The 26,877-nt window shown below is 38.5% G+C and overlaps 1 protein-coding gene across 1 annotated transcript; it reads right to left on the bottom strand.

The window, feature by feature from the left end:
* Positions 1-12: 12 nt before the first annotated feature.
* Positions 13-24,231, bottom strand: ifngr1l (interferon gamma receptor 1-like). The gene is made up of 7 exons (XM_056761051.1): positions 24,072-24,231; positions 12,104-12,221; positions 11,808-11,983; positions 8,700-8,833; positions 4,154-4,328; positions 2,167-2,291; positions 13-2,066 (listed from the first exon to the last, which is right to left on the bottom strand). Exons 1-7 carry the CDS (start codon positions 24,136-24,138, stop codon positions 1,713-1,715), a joined length of 1,149 nt encoding a protein of 382 aa, XP_056617029.1. The 5' UTR covers positions 24,139-24,231; the 3' UTR covers positions 13-1,712.
* Positions 24,232-26,877: the final 2,646 nt, after the last annotated feature.

Consider the following 26,877-nt stretch of genomic DNA (forward strand, 5'->3'; position numbering starts at 1 on the left):
ACAGAAGCCATAATTATTTAATGATTTATTGCAATTCACATGCATGGAGTTTAACATTCAGGAAAACATTAATAAAAGAAAACATTTTGTCAAAAAAAAATCCACATTCAAGCACAAGTCATGGCAATCTTTATACGTTCGGATAATAGAAAATGTCTATCTGAAAGGAAGTTACGTTGGGAAAAATGTCTGCCAAGTGCCAAAATGTGCAAGGCATTAAGGGTTATTGTGGGACAAGTGTCCATTTTGAGGCCAAACACAAATGCACAAAGCGTCACAGCAGTCTGGGCGCACCCTGATCTTCTCACGGTCTCTTAAAAGGCTTTCAATCTGAATACATTCAGAAATGTGATTAACAATATAGATCTCTATTAAGATCAAATTTGCTCCATGTTTTTGGATTGATAAAGTGTCCAAGAAAAGTGCATAAAGTTAATATACATAAAACAAAACATACAAAAAAATGTAAATTCACACAAAGAGCCATTCAAAGTAAAATAACCAATGATGTGTAATACTCAACAAACGGATTCATGTTCCATTTGCCTTTATAAACTTTCTGGGTTTGTGTTTTATCGTTTCTCTATTCAGAACATTGTTTTCTTGAACTTGTTTATTTCATGTATTTTTGTAGGTTATGGGAATATAAGGATTAATGTCTGCCTACAACACCACAGTTGATTTATCACCATTAACTATTTATGCTAGTAAACACATTCAGCACATTCTCACATAAACAATTACTTTCCAGGTTCAAGGTTCCTAACTCGGAGGGATTCTCCTTTTACCATAATGTGCCAATATAACAACAGAAAAAAAGCTTGTCTTTAACAAAGTAAGATATTGTATAACCAGTTCACCAATCTGTAAACAGTAGCTTGGCAGGTTACAACTCTTAAACAGTTTGTGTCTAAGTTGCAAGATAGATACAAACAAATGCTCCATGCTGAAAAAAATGAAATTCAGCACTATTAGTTATTTCATTCTGACTTCTTTGAAAGTATCTGATGGACAAGACTTAATCCACAATGCATTGAAGTGGATATATCCATAAATCTAAAAGTAATGCTATAATCTTTCATAAAAAAACATATACTATAATAGTAATGTTTTCAATAACATTATGGTTTTGGATAGCCATACTGTATGTGTATATGCCATTTCTTGTCATGGCACATAAGCATGCATGCAAATAAGCTGTTAGTTGAGTTCCGCAATAGAGCCCAAAGTGTGTTTGACCAATAGGACTGCATAATATGTTTTAAGGATGAGGAATAACTTTGGTTAGTTTGAAATCAGGCACATATACAGTACAGCGAACTGTAATTCTAAAAGCAAAACTGCACTTGCTAATCTTCTTATTGATCAACTGATGGCTGTGGCAAAAGTTTAACAAAATTTAACTTTTTAAGTTTTTGGTCAAATAAGTAAGCATTTAGCATCTTCCATAAATAGAATCTCCTCTGCTTTTCTTCCCTGCATTGTACACAGCTTTGTTAAGTTTAATGGACGCTATTTATTACGTCACATTCTGTAGCCCTCGTGCATATGTTTGAGTGTTAAAGCTAGCGAAGAAATGTGTTCTGTGACTATCATTTAGTCATAAAACACTTTTAACAATGAAGCATGTTTTGTATCAAGCTGTGTGAAATCATTCTTGGACCAAAGTCTTTCTCCCGAGAGCTTTCAATTCTCATTCATGCAAACACATTTCAAACTTGAAGCACAGGTGGTCGTGGACCATATCCTGTAGTGAAGTCCCCTGGGCTCATCTCCTGCAAGAATTTGGGACGGTCATAGTCAGAGGACTTGCCATAGTCCTCGGATTCCTCAAAATTCACATCCTCTTCAGATGCAGCAGATGTCTCGGGAACCATCACGACTTCTGTTTCAGTAGGGATAATTGTTGTAACTTTCTCAAGTGGTGAAATGGTGGGGCTTTCGCAAGCTTCAAACTCTTGTTGCTCTAGTAGCGGGTCGTGACACGTAGGTGACACTTTGGACACAACGATTGTCTCCGGCGGGTGAATGACGGTGGGCAATCTTTGTGGACTCAAAAAGATCATCTGCATATGGAATGAGTGCACGGTTAGTGTTAATGATTAAAAGAGAAAATAGTGCAACAAAAAATGTATTATATACAGTATATATATATGAAGCACATACCAGCATTTCAGGAATTTTGGGGAATTTGGACCATTTCTTCCAGAGAAGCCAGATGAATCCCACAAAGATAAAGAGAATCACAACTCCTCCAACTACTATAGCTGCGAAATAGCTCAGATTATCAACTGGAAAGAAAATAAGGAACACATCAATCAATCTAGTCTATAACAGACAACATTAGAGATCACTATGCATAGGTGAGTGTCAAAATTCTTTAATTCTGACAATTGCTTTGCAAAAAGTATGGGATCATCTTTTTTCTGCTCATTTTTCAGAGTGATTGAAAGTGTTGTGTTAACGTGCCAGCAGTGAACCGACTCTCTTTGTCTCTCAAAGATTTTTTTCCTTCATATATATATACACACACACACCAGGAGTTTTGGTTCCTTGCCACTGTTGGACTTACTCACTGCTGACATCCGATTTAGGGCTTTAAATTAACGTAACTATTCTATTTTTTTAACATTATTCAGACTAAAATCTTATAGATAACTAATCATTTTATTTAAAAAATGCTAATGCACAAACCATGCTATTATTGAAAACTCTTTATTCACTATGTTATCTTTTTTGTAACCTCTTTTAACCCATTTCAATAATGGTCGAATTTGTTATGTTATGGCTTTCCATTTATAGCCATTCATTCATACAAATACTATTACTATTGCAAAAACTATCTTAATAGAGCTATAAATATAACAATGTGGTCAAAATCCCACAGACAAATGATACAGATATTGGACTCGCATGTTAAATATTGAATTTGATATTTGTACAAAATGGAGCTGTGAATATAACAGTCCAATTAAAACCACAGACAGTTATTCAGGTAGTGTTGATCAGGAATATAAGTGTACCTCTTGCTAATTGTGCTATTTTTTGGTGACTTTAATGTCCAAATTAATAATAATCTTTTGAAAGACTTGCAATAATACCATGTTGTTTGCTGTATAATATAATGTAGCATGCCTTTATATTTGTACGCATGTTTGTATACACATATGTAAATGTATGTGTTCATCTCAGAGTCAGACACACCTGGACTTGCAATCCATGATACCTATGAAAGCCACATTACTGGTTGAGATGTTGTTGTTAAAGGGCTACACACAGATTGCAATTCCATCAGTTGCTGCTTGTGCACAGAACTTAAAACCATTCACCTTTAAGATACACCATTTATAGCCTTTTATAAGTGGGATAAACAATAACAGTCAAATTAATTATCCTATTCTATTATGCAAATTACTTGCATGTCTAGCAATTTAATTGTACATGACAGAATTAAACAGTAATGCATACATATGTTTATCAAGTTTGCATGACATAGCTGGGCAGAATCAGTTCCAGATATTGTAAAATAGTTTAGCGAACATATATTTTCTTATAACCATGTATGACGTCCTTTCAGCTGAACACAAATATATCCGATCACTGTAGGTATATGTAAGGCAATAGAAAAGTTGCCAACATATTGAAAATCCAAAATGCAAATATTGTACTCTACAGTGATCTGAATGATGCTCAACATCTCAGAACCTCTTTCTTTGCAATATATGGGCCTCCAGAGATGGGATATTTTTCTTTAAAGCTTGGTTTTTGTTAAGCTGAAGAAAGGAAGTCATATAAACCTGGAACAACATGAGGGCGAGTAGAATTGACTTTAATGTGAACTCCTTCCTGGTGGAACATTCTTCCTAACTCAGTCCGGTCAACCACATCTCTCACAATATTCAAAAAACTACTTAAAACCCATCTCAGAGACAAATGAGTAAAAAAATGACCCTCTCCTTTTCTCTAATTAGGTATTGGTCTGGCTTTTGTTGAAACTAGTAACTTTGTATTAGCAGCTATTGTATTATTGCTCCTGTATGACATATTGCTTATTGCTCTCTGAACTCTCTGTAATTCGCTTTGGATAAAAGCGTCTGCTAAATGACTAAATGTAAATGTAATAATGTCATCAATAAAGAAAAATAAATCTTACCAATCCTATCATTACGTATCTCAGAGACACAAACATTTTTGTAGGTAGTTGTAAACAGCACACCAACCATCCCTTCAAACTTAAATTCTAAACATTTTCCAGCCAAGTTTTCATCAAGGTGGATATCTTCAGTGCACAGGTCTTCTTCTTCAAAACAAATAGGATTTCTCACTTCCTGCAAAAGAAGAGAACATTCAGATTTTAACAGATAATACAGATAATCTCCCTAGACAATTAACAATTGATTTTTAGTCATAACCCTGGTCTATGTAGACCGCACTATGCAAGGGAAATTCCTCTACAGTAAAAGCCACGTTCATGGTTAAAAAATATAACATTACAGTACCCTAACGTCACTTGACTTAATGTGTATATGCACAAAGATGAACAAATCCCGGCACAAATTGCGCCTGTATTTTCCAAAATATCTGTATGAAAGGGGCCATTGATTGAAGTGGGGAAAAAAAAGTTCCAGTACTCTCTTGTGCATGTGGACTATATGCAAACTATTACCACATTATATTTGGACAAATTGCTGGTACAACATTTACTAAAGGAACCATTGTCAAACAACTGATCTAATAATGCTTGATAGTTCTGCAGTCTATTTAAAAAATAAGTGAAGGTGGTAAATTACGTTTTTTTCATTTTCTGGTCAGTACTTCTAACTTGGGTTGTGTCGGTGAGTATAGTCTAAACGCAGATATCGGATACGAGTCATTTTTAAACGGGTCGCTAAAAAAATCTGATATATTCACAAAAAAGGAATTTGGCATCAAGAACTACAGTGTAAACGGGGCCTTAGAAGAAGGCCTTAGAATAGTGCTTATAAGTGAAACTTTGAAAGGGAAACTGGCAACTGTCTCTCATAAGATAGCCATTTCAATCACATGGGCGAACTGAATAATAAATATCAACAAAATTTTCTCTTTGACAGACACTTTGCGGTTTGCGCAAACACAGCAGGGGTTCAAACTTCAGCTGGCAGCTCCTGCCAGCCATATAAGATTGACCCCCACTCCGCAAACATGACGTAGTATTTCTGAGCTCGATTCATTCCCCTGGCGTTTGTATTGGTTTCGTTAGAAGTGGGCAGTGCGAGGCTTCATGAAACACTGAAAAAGTTGAAGCAAATGTACAAATGTACGAAGCTTACAAACTTTCCAACACCCGTCTCTGCGGTGATACCTAGTGGTCATATTCAAGAATGGCTCCGAAACAGGCTTGATTACAACTCGAATACATAAATGTTAAATCAGTCTATGTACAGAGTAAATGGTGAAGTGATTTTGGTTGGCATTAGTGATGCGTGGATTGCGGTTAAATCCGAGGGCGCTGCGGATGATCCGCGGGTCTGGTAATAAAAAAAGACATTCTGATTAATTGCGGGTGGGTCACGGGTAGATGATATCATATAGAATATTAACAACATTTCTCCAAAATTACGAATATGTTTTAATTGCATTTTTAATCAGGCGCTAATTTGCAGTAATTTAAAAGAAATGCGCGCATGGAGGCGGTAGAGGACGGTCTATTTCCTAAAGAAGAAATGGAGGCAAAATAGATCCGAGAGAAATTTAAAATGGGAGAATTAAAAACAAAACAAAAGATAGGAAAGAAAAGTACCGTGTGGGAGCGTTTTAGCGAAGTTTTACAAGGATGAATCAAGTGCTGGGTATGTAATATGCAACGACTGTGAGGCACTGTATGTATATGAAAGCCATAAGACTGGTACCTCTAATATGGTACATCATGTGTGTGCTGATGTACCATATTAAATGATGTACCATTATATTACAATATAATGTTACATTGCTTAAAATATTACATTTAAATATTACATGATTAAAAAATTACATTTAAGCATTTACAGACAAAGACAGTGCTAGAAAAATTTCTGTGTAATTTAAATGACCATCGGGTCCGGGTCAGGTGCGGATATCTGTATCAGAGAATATTATACGTGCAGGCGGGTGGATAATTTATTTGAAGCAGAGGATGCGGGTGAAATTTTATCTTATTCGCGCATCTCTAGTTGTCATGTTGTAGCCCCGGGTTCGAATCCAGGGTAAAACTAACTAATTATAGTCAATATAATAAACATTTAAAAGATGTATTTTAATACATTCTCAAGCACATGATTGTTGCATGTAAGTGTTGAAATGCTCCCTTCCTTGTCCCTTCTGAAAAACTTCTACTCTGCCGAACAAATAAGGATTTTTCAAACTCTGCTGTTTTGTGTTTCGTGGGAATGTGGCTGAATGACTTTATCTCGGGCAGCGTGTTACATCTGCCCGGCTACCAGCTGTTCAGAGCGGACCGCAACGCAGAATCAACGGGAAAATCGTGCGGAGGTGGGGTATGTTTCTACATCAATGAAAAGTGGTGTACTGAATCTGATACAACATTGATGAAGAAGATGCGCTGTCTCGACCTAGAAGCACTCTTCATTAACTGTAAGCCCTTTTACTCGCTAAGAGAGTTTTCCTCGTTCATTCTTGTGTGTGTTAACATTCCTCCGCAAGCGCACGTGAGCGTGAAAAAACTCCAATCGGTGCACTCGAAACAGGCTTCGAAAAAAAGGCACTCGAAAAAAGAAACCCAAAATAACAGGACTGAATGACTACAGACCCGTCGCTCTCACATCTGTGGTCATGAAGTCATTTGAGAGACTGGTAGTGGCTTATCTGAAGGACAGGCAACAGTTAGTGAGAATGGGGAAACTCACATCCAGCACTAGCACAATCAGCACTGGCGCATCCCAGGGATGCACTCTCTCCCCACTGTTCACACCCGGTACACAAATGACTGCACTGCCCAGGACCCTTCTGTCAGATTTCTGAAGTTCGCAGACGACAACCACACTAATTGGCCTCATCCAGGATGGTGATGAGTCTGCTTACAGACAGGAGGTTGAGCAGCTGTCTGTCTGGTGCAGTAATAACAACGTGGAGCTGAGCATGCCTAAAACAGTGGAGACGATTGTGGATTTCAGGAGAAACCCCCCTGCACTCCCCCCTCTCACCATCATGAACAGCAATGTGGCAGCAGTGGAGTCATTCAGGTTCCTGGGCACCACCATCTCTCAGGACTTGAAGTGGGACAATCACATTGGCTCTATTGCTAAAAAAGCAGAGCAGAGGTTGTACTTCTTAAATCAGCTGAAGAAGTTCAACCTACCACAAACTCTATTAAACCAGTTTCACACAGCAGTCATAGAGTCTGTCCTCTGCACATCCATAACTGTCGTGTTTTGCTCAGCCACAAAGTCAGACATCAGAAGACTACAGAGGATGGTTCGGACTGCTGAGAAGATCATTGGTGCTCCCCTGCCCACCCTCCAAGAACTGTTTACATCCAGACTGAGGAAAAAGTCTCAGAAAATAACCCTGGACCTCTCACATCCTAGCCATCATCTCTTCACAATGCTGCCATCTGGTCTGCCCTACAGAGCACTGAGCACCAAAACAACCATACACAATAATAGCTTTTTCCCTCAGGCCATCTACCTCTTGAACAGTTAAATGATTTTTACATGCAATTAAGAACTTGCATGCAAAATTTCTACGTGCTATTAACTCTGTGCAATAATAATAAAGTGCAATTTTAAATATATCCTGCAGATAATACACTATTTTTATACAACTTTTTCAGTAAATTATATTTCATTCTACTGTATATAACACATACCTTTTACTACAATAGTCTTTTCTTATTTTTTACTTGTACATATTTACATACACACATAACTTTACTCTCTATAGCTTTACTCTTATGTTTATTGTATTTTATTTCTTAATTTTTTATACCCATAGGGCCTTATTTAAATCATCTGTGTAACTGTTTTCTATTGTTTGATGGTCTCTGTGGTTGGTGGTCTCTGATGGTCTCTGTTGTTGCTGATTTTGTGTACTGGATGCTCGAGTCACCAAAACAAATTCCTTGTATGTGCAAACATACTTGGCAATAAAGCTCTTTCTGATTCTGACTCTTATAACTGATAACAAATATATTTTGATAATCCTACTCTTTCAAAAGTTTGAAAAACATGTCCTGGCCGCATTACCACCTCGGGGTGTGCATTAACTTTCCTTTAATTGAACGGTCCGTCGTCAATTATTCCTTACTTTTTTGATCAAACTAAAGACTCTACGGATATTTGAAGGGTAGAATACTATTGTGTAAGTACTCAAGAAACAGTAACATGAGAAATGCAGAAACAGTCTGAGATAAGACCACTTTTCAATAATATGATATATTGTTTTGCTATTGAAAGTGTGTTGAGAGTTTCTTTTACAATTAATTGACTAATAAAACAAGAAAATATACTATCTTTCCATACTGTATGCATTCTAAAGCAAATATGTGATAAATGCATGATAACAACCTGCATGTTGGTTATATTATGAGATGTTTATTTCAAACGATTTTGTATGCAGTTCCCTTATTTGTGTGAGCCTCACATGACAGGAATTAAGCAAGAACAATAAAAGGCAAAAAAAAAGATTAAGGGGAAATTTGGAGTTTCATAGACTAAATTTCTTACCCGATTATAAGTTATTCTGTATGGAAAATCATCCAAGAGACTGCTCTGCTCATATATGTTATAAGGGTGGGAAAAGAACACGCTGATGACATCTTTGTGGACTGATGTGTTAATAGCTGGAAACTCCACAGAACCTGTAAAAGGCACAAGCAAATACTTTGTAAAAATCCAAAACAAAACAATTCTGTAAAATATCTGAGACTACTGTTACCAGTCAAACGTTGCTTTTTAACAATATGTATATTTATCTTCGCTACAAATATCATGCTTCCAACATTATAGTTTGTTTTGTAAACAGGATAGGAATATAATATAAAAATAATTGGGTTCATGCCTAAAAAGCCATGTCAGCTTGTGAGAGACAGAGACAATCACATCCATGTATACCTAAAGTTACAGTTGTCACGAAACGTGTGGTGATAGAGAAGAACCCAAATGCAGGCAGCGGTACGGGGTAACAAAATATCTTTATAAAACACAAAACAAAAACCCACAATGGGGTAAAATACAGGGGATAAACAAAGACAGCCAAACAGGAACAAAAAAACTCACGTAGGGTAACAAACTGTACCAAAAACTCTCAGGAACAGAGTGCTGGGGCAGAAACGCTGGGACACAACGTAAGGATAAATCCTGGGTACAGCAGTTCAGACAAGCAAAGTTACAAGTATGTATAAGAACAAACGAGCACAGGACAGAGAATACAAGTGCATTAAATAGGGAGACGAACAAAGGATAATTAACAATAGGCAGGTGTGGGTAATGAAACACTCAAGGGAAGCTAACGAGGAGACGAGAGGGGCGGGGCCATAGACGAGACACGAGAAGGAGCATGACAGCCAATATCTAAGCCATGCCATGTCCTTCTCACACAAAACCCTAGACTTAGTCATGACTCCGCTGCAAGAATAAGAATAAACATGACATGATAGCGGAATCATGACATAAGCCCCCCCTCAAATGAACACCTCCAGGTGTTCACCAAGGGGTAACTAACAAGACAAGACAGACTGGGTAACAGTCAAAAACCAACAGAACATTGTAAACATGATTAAGGGCAGACAGGCAAATATGACACTAGGGTTAGGATGGCATAATAAAAATAACAGACATGGGAGGGGTGGTGGGGCAAAACAAGAGTTCCCAGGGGGCAGTCCAACAGGGTATGGGTAGGGTGGGACAGTCTTAGGGGGAGTCACGGTCCGGGGTGGCGCTCTGGAGCGTGAAGCCCCAGGGGGATTGACTGGGGAAGTCCAGTGGGGAACAGGGGCAGGCTTGACTTCCGGGTGTAAGGCTGGCTGGGCGGGGGTTCACACCGGCTGGAAGACCGGCAGGAACACTGACTGGATTGCCGGATGGGCAGCGCTCTCCGGCTGGAGAGGCCTGGGAGTGCCGGACGGGACCGGCTGGAGAGGCCCGGGAGTGCCGGACGGGACCGGCTGGAGAGGCCCGGGAGTGCCGGACGGGACCGGCTGGAGAGGCCCGGGAGTGCCGGACGGGACCGGCTGGAGAGGCCCGGGAGTGCCGGACGGGACCGGCTGGAGAGGCCCGGGAGTGCCGGACGGGACCGGCTGGAGAGGCCCGGGAGTGCCGGACGGGACCGGCTGGAGAGGCGGCTGGGCAGCGCTCTCCGGTGGCTGGGCAGCGCTTGGTGCCGGCTGCTGGACCGGCTTGAAAGCCAGCCTCGGGAACACCGGATGCTGGGCAGTACTGAAACGATCTCCCCTCTTGGGCTTCCTCTTCCGGGAGCGGCCCACAGGTACTGCGGTTGACAGAAGAGAGGCGGTGGGAGGCACGGCTAGCTCCGTGCAGGAGGAGTCGGACCGGGATGTGTTCGTGGACTCCGCACGAGCCGCGGCGGCTAGCCACACGGCTTCGAAGTCCAACGGCCTCATCGCTCTCATCTCTGATCGGGAGAGTGTGTCTCTGAGACCGGTGTTGAACCGCACCGCCAGCTCCTCCTCCCCGAAGACGCCTTGCCCGGCGATGTCGAGCAACCTCTCCCCAAACTCATGCACCGTCTCCCTCCCCTGGCGAAGGCTGCAGAGGCGACGGGCAACACCACAACGGCCAGTGTTCATGGCTGCTTGCTGGGTTCAGTAATGGCTCGTTTGTTCTGTCACGAAACGTGTGGTGATAGAGAAGAACCCAAATGCAGGCAGCGGTACGGGGTAACAAAATATCTTTATAAAACACAAAACAAAAACCCACAATGGGGTAAAATACAGGGGATAAACAAAGACAGCCAAACAGGAACAAAAAAACTCACGTAGGGTAACAAACTGTAACAAAAACTCTCAGGAACAGAGTGCTGGGGCAGAAACGATGGGACACAACGTAAGGATAAATCCTGGGTACAGCAGTTCAGACAAGCAAAGTTACAAGTATGTATAAGAACAAACGAGCACAGGACAGAGAATACAAGGGCATTAAATAGGGAGACGAACAAAGGATAATTAACAATAGGCAGGTGTGGGTAATGAAACACTCAAGGGAAGCTAACGAGGAGACGAGAGGGGCGGGGCCATAGACGAGACACGAGAAGGAGCATGACAGCCAATATCTAAGCCATGCCATGTCCTTCTCACACAAAACCCTAGACTTAGTCATGACTCCGCTGCAAGAATAAGAATAAACATGACATGATAGCGGAATCATGACAACAGTAGTATATAGGGATGCACTGAAATGATATTGATTGTCCGAAGCCGAATAAAAATGAAACACTTGGCCAAAAGCCGGATGCGTAGTGTCGCAATAAGAGACAGTAGAACGCATTAGAATCCCATTATAATTTTAATTTTGTCCACACCGGACATGGTGCGGTGCAGCCCGACAATCCTATAGAACAATCGGTGTGTCGCATCACCTAAAGTGTAGACACGGTGTTAAGTACACAAGCTACCGACTGGTAAAGACGGTTTCAAAATTTACTCCGGGGCGGCAAGCTACCTTTATGTGACACCTTAAAATGCTCCAAACATTCATGACATATTTGCATCATTAATGCATCTCTCTCTCTCTCTCTCTCTCTCCCAATGTATCCCTCTAGTTGTATACAGTGTAATGCTGCACGTATATGCTTTACAGTATAAACGTTGAACTTACACTTATGCATGTTGTCATCAGCCAAGTCTATAGAGTAGGTGAATTTATTGAAGACTGTATTCGATTCTTCTTGTCCATCATGTGCACTCACAGTCACATAGTAACTATCACTAACATCGCTGGTGTATTCGCTGATGTCAAGGTACGTCTGAGAAGTTCTTAATGTTTTAATTTCCCTATAGATAAATGAGACACATGATTAATTTCATGGCAATTTATAAAACTCAATGCAATTTTTTCTTGGACGCAATGCTTTGACAGAGACTGACAGAGATGTGTAATTCATCAATACATACCCCATATAAGATTTGACCATTACAAGAAATTCCAGATGTTCAATTGGTTTACTGTAGTTCCAGTAAAGGACATTTACGAAGTTCTGACAAACAATACTGATGTTTGTTGGAGCAGGAACTGTGAAGAGAGAAAAAACATCATGGTAAGATTAAGAACGGTACCAGAGAATCACTTCTTCCAATATTGCTTAATAGTTACTGAAATACTGTGTTTTTTTAACAAGATAGATTATGTCATGTTCTTGACATAACCTTTTTTACACGCTCCTAATCTGGAATTTATCTAAAAATCGTACTTAAACGCACATGGGCAATATAATAAAAATGTTCAATATTCTTTATGTTATATTTGGAAAGCCCCCAGACTGTACTGGACTGTAATTCATTCAAAGAGTTGCTGCAGTAAAGAAGATGAAATACTAACTAGTAAAATGTAGAAACCACCAACAATGAAGTTACTGTTTTGTAACTCACTGGTTGTATGTCTAAAATCAGATTTTGAGCATTTAGAAAACAAATTCGCCTCAGATTGATATGTACATTTTCTCAAACAACGGTGGGGTGTCAACCGTCATAACAGCTTATGATCTTAGTGCTGCGGTCATTGTGAAGGAAGTAGTTCTGAGCGTGACAAAAACCTGAAGGAAATAAAAACTCTAACTCAATACACAGACACATTTTGGAGCATCTGACTTGGTGGTAGTTTAAGGCTTAGCCAATAAATGTACATTATTCTATAATAAATTGCATTTATTCAATGTGTTATTATTTTCTTTAATCTTAGTATGAAAATCTGCACATGTGCATTTGTAAACATAAATATATCTTACATTCCAAGATTTGCTGATTTGAATAACAGAGTTTTTATAACTACATCACCCTTTCGCAATACTTTTGTCGTTTAAGCTTTTGGATAGAAATAATGTTCCTTCCTATTGCACCACACCAGCATAAAGGGAATGTAATGTTTTGTGGTATTAAACAATATAAACCCACATTAACATGTAAACAAGGAGAACAATTCATTAACATTAAAAATTCATTTTAGGATCCAGAGATATGTCATACATAAATTTTGTCTGTCGAAGAAAAAAACTTACAGTGCAGTTATGGCATAATAGCTTTCAGGGGGAAATAATTTGATTAATTTCAATTGGGTAGACGCTATAAATGAAAACAAACCTCATAAACAATCTGTAAATAATTTTGTAAAAAACACATCATAAAAGAGAACTGAAATCTTTCAACAGAAACCATTTTTATAAAGGGAAGTAATGCTGCTGAGCCGAGTGGATTCAGTTTGAATGAGAGGATTTGAAAGAAAATACAAACCACACTGCATAGAACAGAGATCACATGCCAACATGCCCTGTATGTCAACCCTGAACAAACATCATTTCAATACCCAACTATAAAAAGGCCATTTCTCTTCATATTGTACTTCCTGTAAATGGATAGTTCACCCGAAAATATAAATTCTGTCCTCATTTCCTCACTCTGGAATCCAAATGTAGTGAAGTACAGTAAAAAGTATCCAGGAAAAATAATATGTAAGTATAGTACATATACTCAAAAAGTGTTTTAAGTATAGTACTCAAGTAAATGTACTTTGTTACTTCCCAACTCTGAACTAAATAAAGCCCCAAATAAGGGTTTTTACCGTATTATGTACTCAAAGTGCAAATGCCACAAATTGGGTTTTACTAATATAATCTTTAATTTTGTCATTTAAAATACCTCTCCCCTTTAAAAACGTTTTGAGACCCCTCGCGCTGCACGGAGAGACGCATGCACGGAGAGACACGTTTGACTTTAAAACTGCGCAACTTGTGCCGCACGGAAAGTCCGCAGATGCGAAATTCTTTAAATCTGTCACTTCCATGAAGCCTGCAGCTCTGGCTGCTATTATGCCTGTGTCCACTGGTACACTCACTTCAGCTGAAGCGCCTGCCTCTAACTCCACGTGTTTGGCGGAATGCAAAAAAATATTTAAGCCATTTATTTCTAACGGCTTCGCTTTGTTGTTAAGAAGCAATAACCAAAAACTACAATACAAATTCTGAGAGACACTGAAGCACTGGAGTCTTCTTTTTTAGAATCTGTGCTACCATTTGTAAAAGACAACCCACTGGCCTACGACGAAATCCAATGTCGTGGTAGAAGGGATCTCGTGTTCTGCTTATCCTCAGTGATCTCTATATGAAGTTATTTAAGATCTCTTACAATTTAGTTCAATTAACATGACTCTGTGGTTAAGACCGATCTGACTCCAATTTTTATATAATAATATAGAATAACAATGCACCTCTTTTGCCAATGCACCTCATATATCCAGATGTAACAAAGCCAATGGTCAGTGAGAAACTTGGTTTGTTTGTTTTCTCGTGACTGAAGAGAGCATCACATGAGATCTCAATCTATCTGTAAACAGGATTTCCTGAGAAAGTCACACCTCTATGAGGAGTGCAGATTATGTCCTAAAGTTAAAAAAACTCTAATACACTCTTTGTTAGGTTTGAAGGAAAATAGACCCTTTTACCCATCACACCATGACCTTTAAGACAATAACAAACATGATGTTTAACACTTTATATATGACAATAAATGATATACACAGTATGAGCATTTTCCCAGCGATCAGGGCCTGAAGAGATGAATGGGAGAAGTGTGATAAGAAGGGTTCAGTTCCTGGGCACAAACAACCCCTCAGAAGTGGGCGGGATTTCATTTTTCAGGATCTGGCAACAAATGGGTTTTAATTGTTTGGTGTCCTAGTATCACAAACAACCTTAGTTTTTAGCACTTTCTAGCTGCCTTACACATTCTCATCCAATTTGCACATGGGTAAATCTAATACTTCTATTCTAGTACTTCTAATTTGTGGATTTGAGTTGAACATGTTATCACTACCTTTACACAAGGTTATACTTACATGTGACTTTACTGGGTAATTATACCAATTCAAACCCTCAGGAAACGCACACCATAAAACTCACAGAAAGCTTATTAATAATTGCCAAGAAATGCATTGCAATGAAGTGGAAATCTGAGAGTGACACTGCTGTCCCTATTAGATTATGGCTATCTGAAGTTAGTAATTGTATACCCATGGAAAAATTTACTTTTTGGTTAAGAAATAAGAGCAATTTTCTTTTAATTTGGCAACCGTTCTCAACTATATGTATAAAATCACAATTGAACAATTGGATCCCCTTCTCGAATAAAGTGCTACACAGTACTACTAAATGAAAACCTGTATATCCTTACCTAATTGTATCATTTGAATTTATTATTATAATTTATCTATATACCAATATTATATATTTTGTTCTTTTATGTTATTACTATTATTATTATTATTTTTTTGTCATCTGTAGGTAACATGTCTTGTGTTGTCTTATGTTTAAGATGTCTGTAGAGCTTGGTGTACGGCCGGCTCTGCCTGTTGAGGGAGTGTTTTAAAAAAAAAGTTTGCTGGCAGTCGTATCTGGGTTAATGAGTTGCCACCCTTGGTGGTTTGTGACGCACCTTTCCTAAATAGTGACCTCGATGAAAGGTTATTATGTAAAAGACTGTGTTCTACTGTGGAAACGATTATCTCAGGACAGAGATGGTGTAGGTGATCCTATTGTCCTGGTATTACTATCTGTGAAATTTCGTTTGTTGGTTCTTGAAACTGCCCATGATCGCCTCGCTTGGGCATACAGGTATTAAGAAGGAGTATGACTGAATTCTTCCAGTTATGTTAAAATTTGCCATATGTGTCAGCTTAGCGGCAAACCTAACCAAATCTTTGTGTCCAATGTTGGCGTAGGCCAACTATTTGAACATCTCACTATTGACTGTGTTGGGTAGCCTCCCCATTCGAAATCTGGGAATGAGTATTTGCTGACAGTTATGTGCCAAGTTACTCGCTAGGGCTGCACGATACTGAAAAAAACGTACATTGCGAAAAAAACTTTTTCCTGCGATATATATTGCGATGTGTAGAAATACAGAACTGTTCATCAGATGTCTTGAATTTCTCCAAAAATAAATATGCCTGGGATGGCAACTTGAGAAAAATAAGTGCGTGATGGTATAACATAACGCTTGTCAAGTGACCGGATCATGTTTGCAAAACCCGGGTTGGTCACCGTGTTAATTGGTACCATGTCTTTCGCCAGGTGAAATGTTATCGCATCCGCGATCTCTTTATGCCGCTTGGAACCCTTCGCATATGGTGTAACACTGGCAAACACATCCGAAATAGTTTTTTGCTTTGGACGGCAATCAGATCTGGCTTTGCACTCGTCATACAGAGCTCTGTGGTGCCGACTTAAATGATCAAACAAATTAGTTGTGTTTCCGCGTGTTGTGGCAACTACTGCACGGCATTCCCGACAAAGTACCCTTTTTTTTGGTCAACATCATCCTTTCTGTAGCCAAAATATTTCCAAATAATTGACAATGCGCTTCTTTTTGCGACCAAGTCGTCCATTTCGGTGCTTTTCTCCCGTTCCTCGCTCATTTCGTAATGCGCACGCATGCAAACGCTGCGTGTCAAAAACGTGAAGCAACAACATGTGCTTTGTAAAAAAAAAACATCCATAAATCAGAATTCATTACTTTATATCAGGCAAATATAGAAAAGAAAACTTTCCCTGCATCGCACCTCGTGCGATGTGACTATTGCGCATGCGTACATCGCGATATCGATGCTAAAACGATACATCGTTTAGCCGTATTACTCGCTACGCTGCTTACCCATAACGCTACATTAATAGCTTTCCTGTAGCTCAGTGGTAAGAGAATTGCGTTAACAATGCAAGGTTGTGGGTTCGATCCCAGGGGATTGCAAATACCTATGTAAAATGTATAGTATAAAGCAATGTAAGTCGCTTTGGATACAAGCGGCTGCCAAATGCCTAAATGTAAATGTAAAATACAAAGTCTATCGTGAAAGCTCTTACTCGGTTTATTTCTATCTTTGGCTTGTAAGATCATTGAATCGAGTAAGTAATTTCACTTCAAGCATGTCTACAGAAACACTTCAAGAGTTGGGTATTAAACACCACATATCAAGCGCAGTGTCAAGGAGCCCTTGAGCCTTTTCAACCCACATTGAAATCGTTACTTGGGGCTTACTGTGTCAAATTGAACTGAGATTGGGAAGAGGGCCTAACCTGGTTGATGTTGGCAGCCAGGGAGGTCACTCAAAAAGCATTGGATACCGCCCGATCAAACTTGTTTTTGTGCACAAAGTGTGTGGTTTGTTGTCGACACTGTATGATAAGTGGATGCCACCTTTATCGGATTATGTTCGTCAATGGCAATCCCCTCAGAATGATTCGGTCATATCCTCTGATGAATTAGAGTCACCTGGGCCCAGATCAAATTGATCCGGATTTGGAAATCCTATGTTTTGCTATCCAGGATCAAGATGGATCTTACTTTCATTACAGTTTTTTAAAGGAACATTGGATTGGATCACTGTGATCTAAATACCAAATTCCAGGATTACCAAATCCTGTTTACCAGAGCCTTAAATGAAACCAACAGTGTAGCCTACTGGTTTAGCAACATGTAGGCAAAATACCGGTGGCCACAAATAGCCATTGTTTTTTTTATGGTGAGAAACAGAAACACTGTAATAAACAGAAACATTTTACATTCCTTATTTTGTTAAAATGTTAAATAACAAAACAAAAATAATACTATCCAATAGTCAAAAATAATTTACAGGACAGATAGCAGCTCTTTCCATCTCTGCCTTTAGGAGATGTATTTCCATCTGCACTTTTTTCTAGAAGCAACTCATAGTCGTTTTGTATCTGAGGAACATTATATGATGTATATATCATCTGTAAACATTGGTTTTGTGATCATTCACTTAAAAAAAACCTCTGTGATTTTATTTGGTTTGAAAAATCACAACTGAATCCACCCTTCTTATGGGATCAAGATAATCCTGTTTTTTTTTTATCAAATAAATCCCAAACAGAGTCAAAAGCTTTGAAAAACCCAAAGGGCAGGTTTGATCCAGATCAAATGTTAGATCGGTTAACATGATCTGATCTTAGTTCGCAATCCCTCTTTTGCTTTTAAAAACCCATTTCCAAGATTTGATCCAATCCCTGATCCGAAATCCCACTGGATTACTTTTGAAAAACTGGGCCCTGATGATTTCGTGCTACGGGGGCGATTAAAGTCTGTTTCTCGTTTGGACTAGTTGAACCTGAAATGGCTTCGCGGTTTTTAAATAAAATAATTGTTGCAATGTCTCTCTTTCTACCCTCCGTTTTTTGTTTCTCTCCCCTTTGAGGGCGTAACAGTAATTTTCTCTTTATTTGGACTGGAGTAATGTTTTATGTGGTGTTCCCTTCCCGAAGAGCCCTCCAGAGGGCGATATATCCTGTAAGGGAATGCATCGACTGTTTGAGTGAATCTGTCTGAAACACACACTATAGGCGCGGGTATACATGACTTTTCTCGAGTTGAGTATGAGTATGTATACTATACAAATGAGTATGTATACTCAACCAGACTGTCACAGGGGAGCACTGAGCTACATTATTCAGAGGTCCACTGCAAATTAAAGGGGTCATTTGACTTGGCTAAAACAAATATTATTGTTTGCTGTAGATGTAATACAATATGTATACACGATTTAAGGTTAAAAAACGCTGTATTTTCCACATACCGTGCATGTTTATATCTCCTCTTTGCTCCGCCTCACTGAAACGCGCTGATATTTTACAAAGCTAATCGCTCTGAAAAGATTGGCCTGCTCACTGGTGCGTAGTGATTGGTCGAATACTGCACGGAAATGTAACGCCTCTTATCATAGTCGGAACATCAGGCTGCGACGGTACAAGGAGATTTACAAGACCACACACCTTACTTCCGTATACATTTGGGCGGTTTTAGTCAAATCATAACACAAAGTGACGTACATGCATGGGGATCCAGTGGCCCATGTGCGCTTGGGGCCCAGGCAACGGGAAGAAAATTTTACATAACACGTTTATAAGCCATTTTCATTCTGCCATGTGCTTCTCCGGTTGGAGGTGGGCACACAAAACAGTGTTTCTAAATAAGGAAGTCATAGCGACAAATCTCTTCACTTCTTGGATAAACCTTAGGTTTCATTCAAGTGGGGAAATGTCGCCAGTTCTGCCACGCGAGTGCGAGGTCTCTCATTCCCGGCGCAGGGATCGCCTTCTCTTGGCGTCCCTCTTCACAGTGAATGGCAGGAAGAAGCAGCACCGTACGACAGGTGACTCGTGAATAAAATGAGTACAAAACAGTGTTTACAACAACCTGTCACTGCAATCGACTGTTTGGATATATAAATATGAACACATTTCGTCTGTAAATATGCACATGGTTTCCATGAGGTGTGAACGAACATATTACATTAGCTGAAATCAGCACTTTTTCTTGCGAGTTATTAGAGGATGTCGCGTCATGAACTGACGAAAGGAACTGAAAATATGTCAATGAGACATGTCTTAAATCTTAAAAGGTAAGAGGTTTTTTTACATTTATTTGGTGCGTGCTTCCTTGCCAATTATGAATTATTTTATATTGATATAATGTTGAACAGTATACTACCTTACTTTACCAATATTTAGCCTTCATTATTAGATAATCCACAGTGCTTTTACATAGCCTACATTGCAAAATCTTTACATACAAACAAATACGATGATGTCGTAATATATAGGCCAAGTACACTAACATATAATAGTCTACTCGTTAATGCCGTTTACTGTAAGACATTACACGCTACATAACGGGAGTCGTGAGGTGCTTGTTACACAAATAAAGTTTAACAAATGGACAAATTACATTTGAAGTATCATCATTGACAAAGACTGCCCGTTTATTCTTAGAAAAAATGAAGATGAAAATATTAGAAAATTGCACCTAAGAATATTCTTAAGGACTTTCTATAATATCTAAATAAAGTTCTCATATTTTCTCTTAAGAACACTTTTGTGAATCCGTCGTGTTTGTGTGTGAATTAAGGAAGAATCTGATAGAACTGAATTGATAGAGGTGTGGTATTGTTTGTGCTGCTTGCATGCCAGTGAGTTAAAGTATACTGGGAAATGTCTTAATATTGTTGCAATCATGTGGTGTAAATCCTGTATGATTGAGGATGTGTACAGGTGTTGATATTGTCAGGTTGTGATCATAGTTTTTTAAACTTGTCAATGTAATCCTGAATAGGACAGAGGTGTTTAATACACAGAATACCTAGTCTAATTTAAAACTTAATTGTGCGCATGTGTGTGAATGGGGGGTCCAAAAGACACTTGTGCCCAGGGGGCCTCTGAATTCTTAAGCAAGGCCTGGGTGTGGTTACACAAGGCGTTTCAGGCAGGTCTGGGTTCGCATTCGTTTTTAGATAGAATGCATCTTTTGTTCCGTCTAATACATGCATGGGCAACTTATAACACAGAAAAACCCGTATTTCCGCCATATGACTCCTTATATGATAGATTTACATTTATTCATTTGGCAGACGCTTTTATCCAAACGACTTACAAGTAGGGTGCAGTGGGCAGCCATCACTGCAGAGCAAACAGGGGTAAGGTGCTTTGCTCAAGGGCACTTCAGTCTTTTCCTGGTGGCACTGAGTTTAAACCAGCGACCTTCTGGCTACGAGTCCAACTCTCTAACCACTAGACCACAACTGACCACCAGATGATGAAGTGTGGCTCCACCATTGCAGATAATGGTGGCTCCATACCAAAATTTTGGCTTCAGTATGGTACCAGAATCTAATACTGGTAATATCAGTACCATTGGTGATCAATAACCAGCCCCAAAATAAATTGTTTGAAAAATATTAAGACGACTGCATGAAACTGCTGTAACTGCTTTAATACATATTCAATATATTTTTATATTTTATATAGCACCCTTTTATTTTTACACTTTATAAAAAAAGGCTTTGGTTATATAGACCTATCATCATAATCCCACAAATATAAACAATTAAATTTTGATCAACAATTAAATGTTTCAACTAGGTCTATTTATTAGAAGCATTCAAGATGAAAACTGAATCTTGGTCTTCACTGTATAAAATACATAACTTTTTACCATAACAGCGTGTGTATTTGACAGTATAAGAACACGTATAAGACGCGAAAGAGAACTTCATTATGATTATTAGGCTAACTGAGATGTCTGATAACATCATATATGCTATGTATGCCGTTGAATGGGGATGTAGAGACGCATCGCAGCATGTAGAATATACGTTACACTGTAAAACAATCTAAAGATCTCTCAGAAAAAGCAGAAAGAGCAGAATTTGTAATAAATCACTCACAGGCTGTCCCAATTCGGGGGCTGCGTTCTTTGAAGTTTGTATTTTAAGACTGATTGCGTCACAGCAGCGCGACTGAAGGCTGGTAAGGCTGTCCCGATTCAAAGGTTGCTGCAAATGCAGCCCCAAAATGCGACCTTATTTATGCAGGTTTTTAAGGATGGACCGAATGTATCCTTCACTGCTTTGGCTATCCCGAGATTCACTACAGCGATATATTGTCTGAAGCAAACTCCTGCCGATGCGCGCATCAATACTTCCGCCTCAATATCGATTCTGCAGCACTTTTGAAATAAGCAAAATATTATGCAAAACATATCAGTTGGTGTAAAGGATCTGATTGGAGTTGATCTTTGTTCCGTACAGCTCGACCCTCACGATTCTATATGCATGTGACCCATGGATTAACGGCAAAGTTTCGCCATAATAAAGTGAAAGTTTAAGAGCGAGCTCTATTACCTTCTCTCTGCATCCATGAGTGTAGTATAAATGCAAGAGCATTCTCGTATCATTCACTTAAACGGTTGTGTTTAAGGCAGAGGGTAAAGTTTGTGTCATGTAGTGCTAATTAAAGACACACATGACGTAGCACTATAAAACCGCATCGTGGCCTTGTATCTGTATCTGTATCTGTATCTGTATGCGTATCATATCGTGAAGTTGTTGCCGATACACAGCCATAGTGCGCAGCAGGGGGACGGATGGACTTTACCTGCGGCATAAACAGTCTTCGGGACGACCCGCCAAAATAAAAGTCTGCTTCATTTCAACCAGATGATTTTTTTTATTTTTAACCTTACGTTAGTAAATATTATAGTACCAGAGAATTTAACTAAAGTAAAATAATAATTACATTATAATTACTATAGTATACTGATACTATATCTTTATATGGACAAATGTATTTACTATTTTATAGCAAAATATACACCTCAGAACAATTAGAAAGAAAAATGATATGGCTGATAAATTATAAATTACAAAATTTATCCATCTGTATGTAACATTTATGTCCTGTCATTTACCTGCCTATTTAAGTAATGAACCTCACTTTCTATACTTGGGCTACAATTATTTGTCCTGTGCTACAAAACGTTAAACCACTGTAGCACCTGTGCTAAGTGCAAAATAAGTTAATGTACAGCTTTACTGACAGGCCTTGAGCAAATGACGTTTATCCTGTTGACAATGATGTTTATCCTATTTTCTCATGCTGTTACAGACAATCTGAAAGTGATGACAGATAGCATTACCATCATGTACGCAGTTATAAAATAAAAGCTGTGGTTTGCAGCTGTAACCACGTGTGATCATACACACATCTTCACACTTTCTCAGATCAGGCCTAGCTGTGGTTTCACAAGTCAAACAAGTGTGAAAATTAAACCAAAGTCTACACACCTTCTGTCAGCCATACTGCACATTCAATTGTAAAATCTGACAATAACATTTAACCCTGTTAGTTGTACATGAGTGCAAACAAACTGAAGCAAATATATAAGAGAGACCGAAATGAGAGCAAAGAGAACATACACATACCTATATACAAAGCAGGACACATTTCCCTGTTGGCTTCAATACTAACGATGATATCTCAATATCCATTGTTTTGTATTTGTTTAATTTGAGGTTATATCAACATTGTCCTAAACAATGGACTATAAAAAGAGCAGGACCATTTGTTCATACAAAGAATGGAAAATGGGGGATGTTAGTTTAGGGAAACTGGGATGAATTACCATTTTCAATAGCGTATAAATGATACATTCCTCCTACACTTACCAATAAGGGTCAAGTTAAGTTAACTGTCAATTCTAGTTCTTTAACATCTCACCATGCTGCACTTGACACAGTTCATGAATTTTACTTGACCAACAGTAATCATAAAAAAAATATATTTACAACCATGGTTTGATTATAAGTCATGTACACCACGTTTTAGGGCAGATTCATAATAATTTGCATTATGCGCAATAACTACAAGCATTAATGGTAAACTACAGTTTCTGGCGATAAGACAGATACAATTACTATGATTTTACAAATACAGTTCAATTTACAACAGTGAGTATGGTTGCTGTAGTAAAACCATGTTGATCTTTACAAGAAAGGGGTAGTCCTATACATGTCTACTTTACATATGAGACACATATAATCTTAAGTGTACTGAATCGATTGTAGTCTAGACATTATGATGATGATCAGCAACAAAAATCATGCTGGACAGTAAGACAAATATATCCATCCATACAGCCACTTACCTTTTCGGGTTTAAAACTATATTTGCAAAGCAAAATGTGCATAAAACGCTAGTAAACTTCACGTTGTCCTTAATTTAGCTTGTACATTTATTCTATGGGCACAGATAATAGCCCTGCAACTTTTTAGAGATCCGAATAAATACAGTTTCACGTGTAGAAACATAAACCGCGAATTATCTCACCAAAGGCCTGTAAGCAGCAGAAATCAAACATACCCTTGAATTCCAGGTATCAAACAACAACAGACAACGTTTAATTATATATGACGTATGTTTTTTCGCATATCTCAAGTACAAGCACTCTAACCCAAACACATACAATGTAACACACTGTTCACCATTGTTAGCAAGATCGCCTTCAGGAACATGATAATGTTACTCACCAAAACAGACAACTTGAAAAAACAACCCACAAAACACCCAAATCGAGAACATTAGATCCTTAGACATTATGAAAACACGGTTTCCCAAATCTTCTTACGCAGATTTCAGACGCGTTTCTCTCGCGCAAATATAATCTCCCGACTGGCTAGATATACGGGACCCGACCCACTCTGACAACACCAGGTTGCCAGATGTTCAGTCATCTCTTAAGATAACATATAAGAGACAGTCAGTTTTCTGTTTTTCAGCTTCTATTGTATGTGTAAATCTGATTGTTTTTACTGCCATTAATTTAAGGTTACTCGACACGTTTCTAAATACATGAATTTCTCTGATGATCTGAAACGAACGTTCTTTTGATTCTGTACTTTAACTCACTATCTGGCAACCTGATGAAATAAAAGACCTGGTGCTTTCCACTGTTTCCGAGATATAGCTTCAGCACCCGAGCAAAAAGATCGATTAACGGTTCTCTAAGTGTCTCTCTTGGTCACCTTTGACCATGTTTTTCTGCTATGGTAGTCAATGATGCCAAACAGTGTTCTGTAGCTAACATTCTGCTAAATATCTTTGTGTTCAATCGAACAAAGAAATGTATACAGGTTTGGAACAACTAGAGGGTGATTCATTTTGAACAGAATTTTCATTTTTGGATGGAATGTCCGTTTGAAAAAGCTCCCATGTGTGCTCGACTCCACGCACGGAAATGGACGAAAAACGTGTTTTCTCTTCGTAGGCTAAAACATGCAAAAACTTGGTTAAATTTATTGCATAATGTGTACAAGCACATCACTGTTTTAGTTGTTCTAGACTGCGTATAGCGCTGCTCAAATATTATATTTGGTAGTGATGTGACGTTTGACACCGAGGCTTCGAAGCTCGTATCAAAAAAACGTAGCATCTCAGTGTAGCCCTATATCGGAGCTTGACTCGTTTTGACATAACCACGTGATCAGAGACGTCCGAAGCTTCGTTTTTACACACACTCACGTGACTTCTTCGTATTCTGAATCAAGGCTCGTTCGGCTTGATACGTCGCTGCAAGATCCGACAGGGGGATGACATCAAGGTACCGATATTCGAAAAACTATCAAATGTTTGGTTTCCAATCGATCTCTCGGTACTGTGATGTCATCCGTTTCACGTTCATGTTCACCAGACATCTGCATGGATTATAGAATAACCGGGAGGGAATGGAAGTCTTTTTTCGGTTATTTAGAGTTGTGTTGGCTTAACAGGGTACGCAGCATTGAAGTTTTTTCTTTTTTATTACTAATATATCAGTTTCTTATTTCAACTTTAAAACGACCATATTTGCTGGCCAAAAATCCTTATTTTCCCATACATAATAATCCTGCCCACACTCTCTGATCTAAAATCTAAAATGGCGGCTTCGTGCAACTAGCCTATACACGAACCCTTGACTCGCGCAGGTCTCGATTGTCTTTAGTAGTGAATTGGGACTAAAACTGTCACGTATGAAAAAATATTCCAAAGGCAGCAAAATTAGGAAATAAATTAGAAATAACCACGCACTGTTGAACATTGTTCCTTTTCCTTATTAGAAATCTTTAGATTTGTCTATTACCTACAGAATGAAATGTCAAGTCCCCACAAGCAGTTCACACTTCACAGTTATACAATTAAACAGTTATCCAAAAAACATGAACATATACACGAACAACTGGATTTGCTGATTGAAGCACATTTATAAAAAAATAATTTATTTTATATATTTTAAATGTAGTCATATACCTATTTATTCATACAGTATGTATAGCTAGGCCTCGGTGCTACATTAACACTTACACATAAAGTATGTTATTTTTATTTATGTGAAGTGAAGTATTATACGAAAGATAAAAAGCATAAATGGACACAAAGATAGCGTTTCCACCTTTGACCACAAGATCGCGAAGTTGTGCACAGTTTTGAGAAGCTTCGAGTCATGAACCATTTTATGATACACATGAGGGAAAAGCCTCAAAGCTTCGGAAAGCTTCATTTTACCATCACTAATATCTGGCACCTTGAAGAATCAACTGTTGTGATTTCTTTCATTGTGCAACGTGACATGCACCTTATTACGGAACATTGGTAAAACACAATTCGGATGCATTGTATAATACGACACTTTTGAGAATGGGTCCGGTCCTTGATCAGGTATTCATTCTGAGTATGAATACACGTTAAGAAACCCATCAATTAACATTTATCCTTAGAATATAAATAAACATTTTGGCGGCCGCAGTACATTATGAAAGTAGTCCAAAAACCCGCAACCCGCGGCTCCAATATTTTTACCACAACTGCATTTTCAAAGTAGCCCAATTGTACGGAAAACCGCGACCATGGCAACACAACACCGCTGTCGACCACCGGAAAGACTCCTTTTTCAAAATAAAGGTATATCAAAATGAACAAACGTAATTTTTTATGCCTATGCTTTGTCAATATAACCGTTTATTATGTAAATGTTATATGTTTTAGCTTTTTAAGTTTGAAATTAGCTTAAAATGTGGCAGTGTTAAAGGTTTAAAAGTAGGTTTCACAGGAAAACCCAGACAAAATAACCATCAATAAAAATGATGCATTAATTAAATATTATATTGTCGCTCAGATGACAGTGTGACAAAGTTTAGTGAGCAATACCGTTTTAGGAACGTTTTATTTCTGAATGTAATGTGCACAGAGGAAGAAATGGTTATTTAATGATTTATTGAAATGTACACACATGGAGTTAAACATACACGAAAACATAAAAAAAGACATGAAATGCTGACATTAAAAAAAATCCACATACTA

This window comes from Triplophysa dalaica, chromosome 11 (assembly GCF_015846415.1).
Source record: "Triplophysa dalaica isolate WHDGS20190420 chromosome 11, ASM1584641v1, whole genome shotgun sequence".
Classification (NCBI taxonomy): Eukaryota; Metazoa; Chordata; class Actinopteri; order Cypriniformes; family Nemacheilidae; genus Triplophysa; species Triplophysa dalaica.

Excerpts from the sequence above, each read along its gene's own strand:
- ifngr1l (XM_056761051.1), bottom strand. The coding sequence starts at position 24,138 with ATGTCTAAGGATCTAATGTTCTCGATTTGGGTGTTTTGTGGGTTGTTT. Across the intron at positions 8,834-11,807 it reads TGATGACAACATGCATAAGT|GTTCTGTGGAGTTTCCAGCT; the intron begins GTAAGTTCAACG and ends TGCCTTTTACAG. Across the intron at positions 2,292-4,153 it reads GATACGTAATGATAGGATTG|TTGATAATCTGAGCTATTTC; the intron begins GTAAGATTTATT and ends TTTTCTTTCCAG.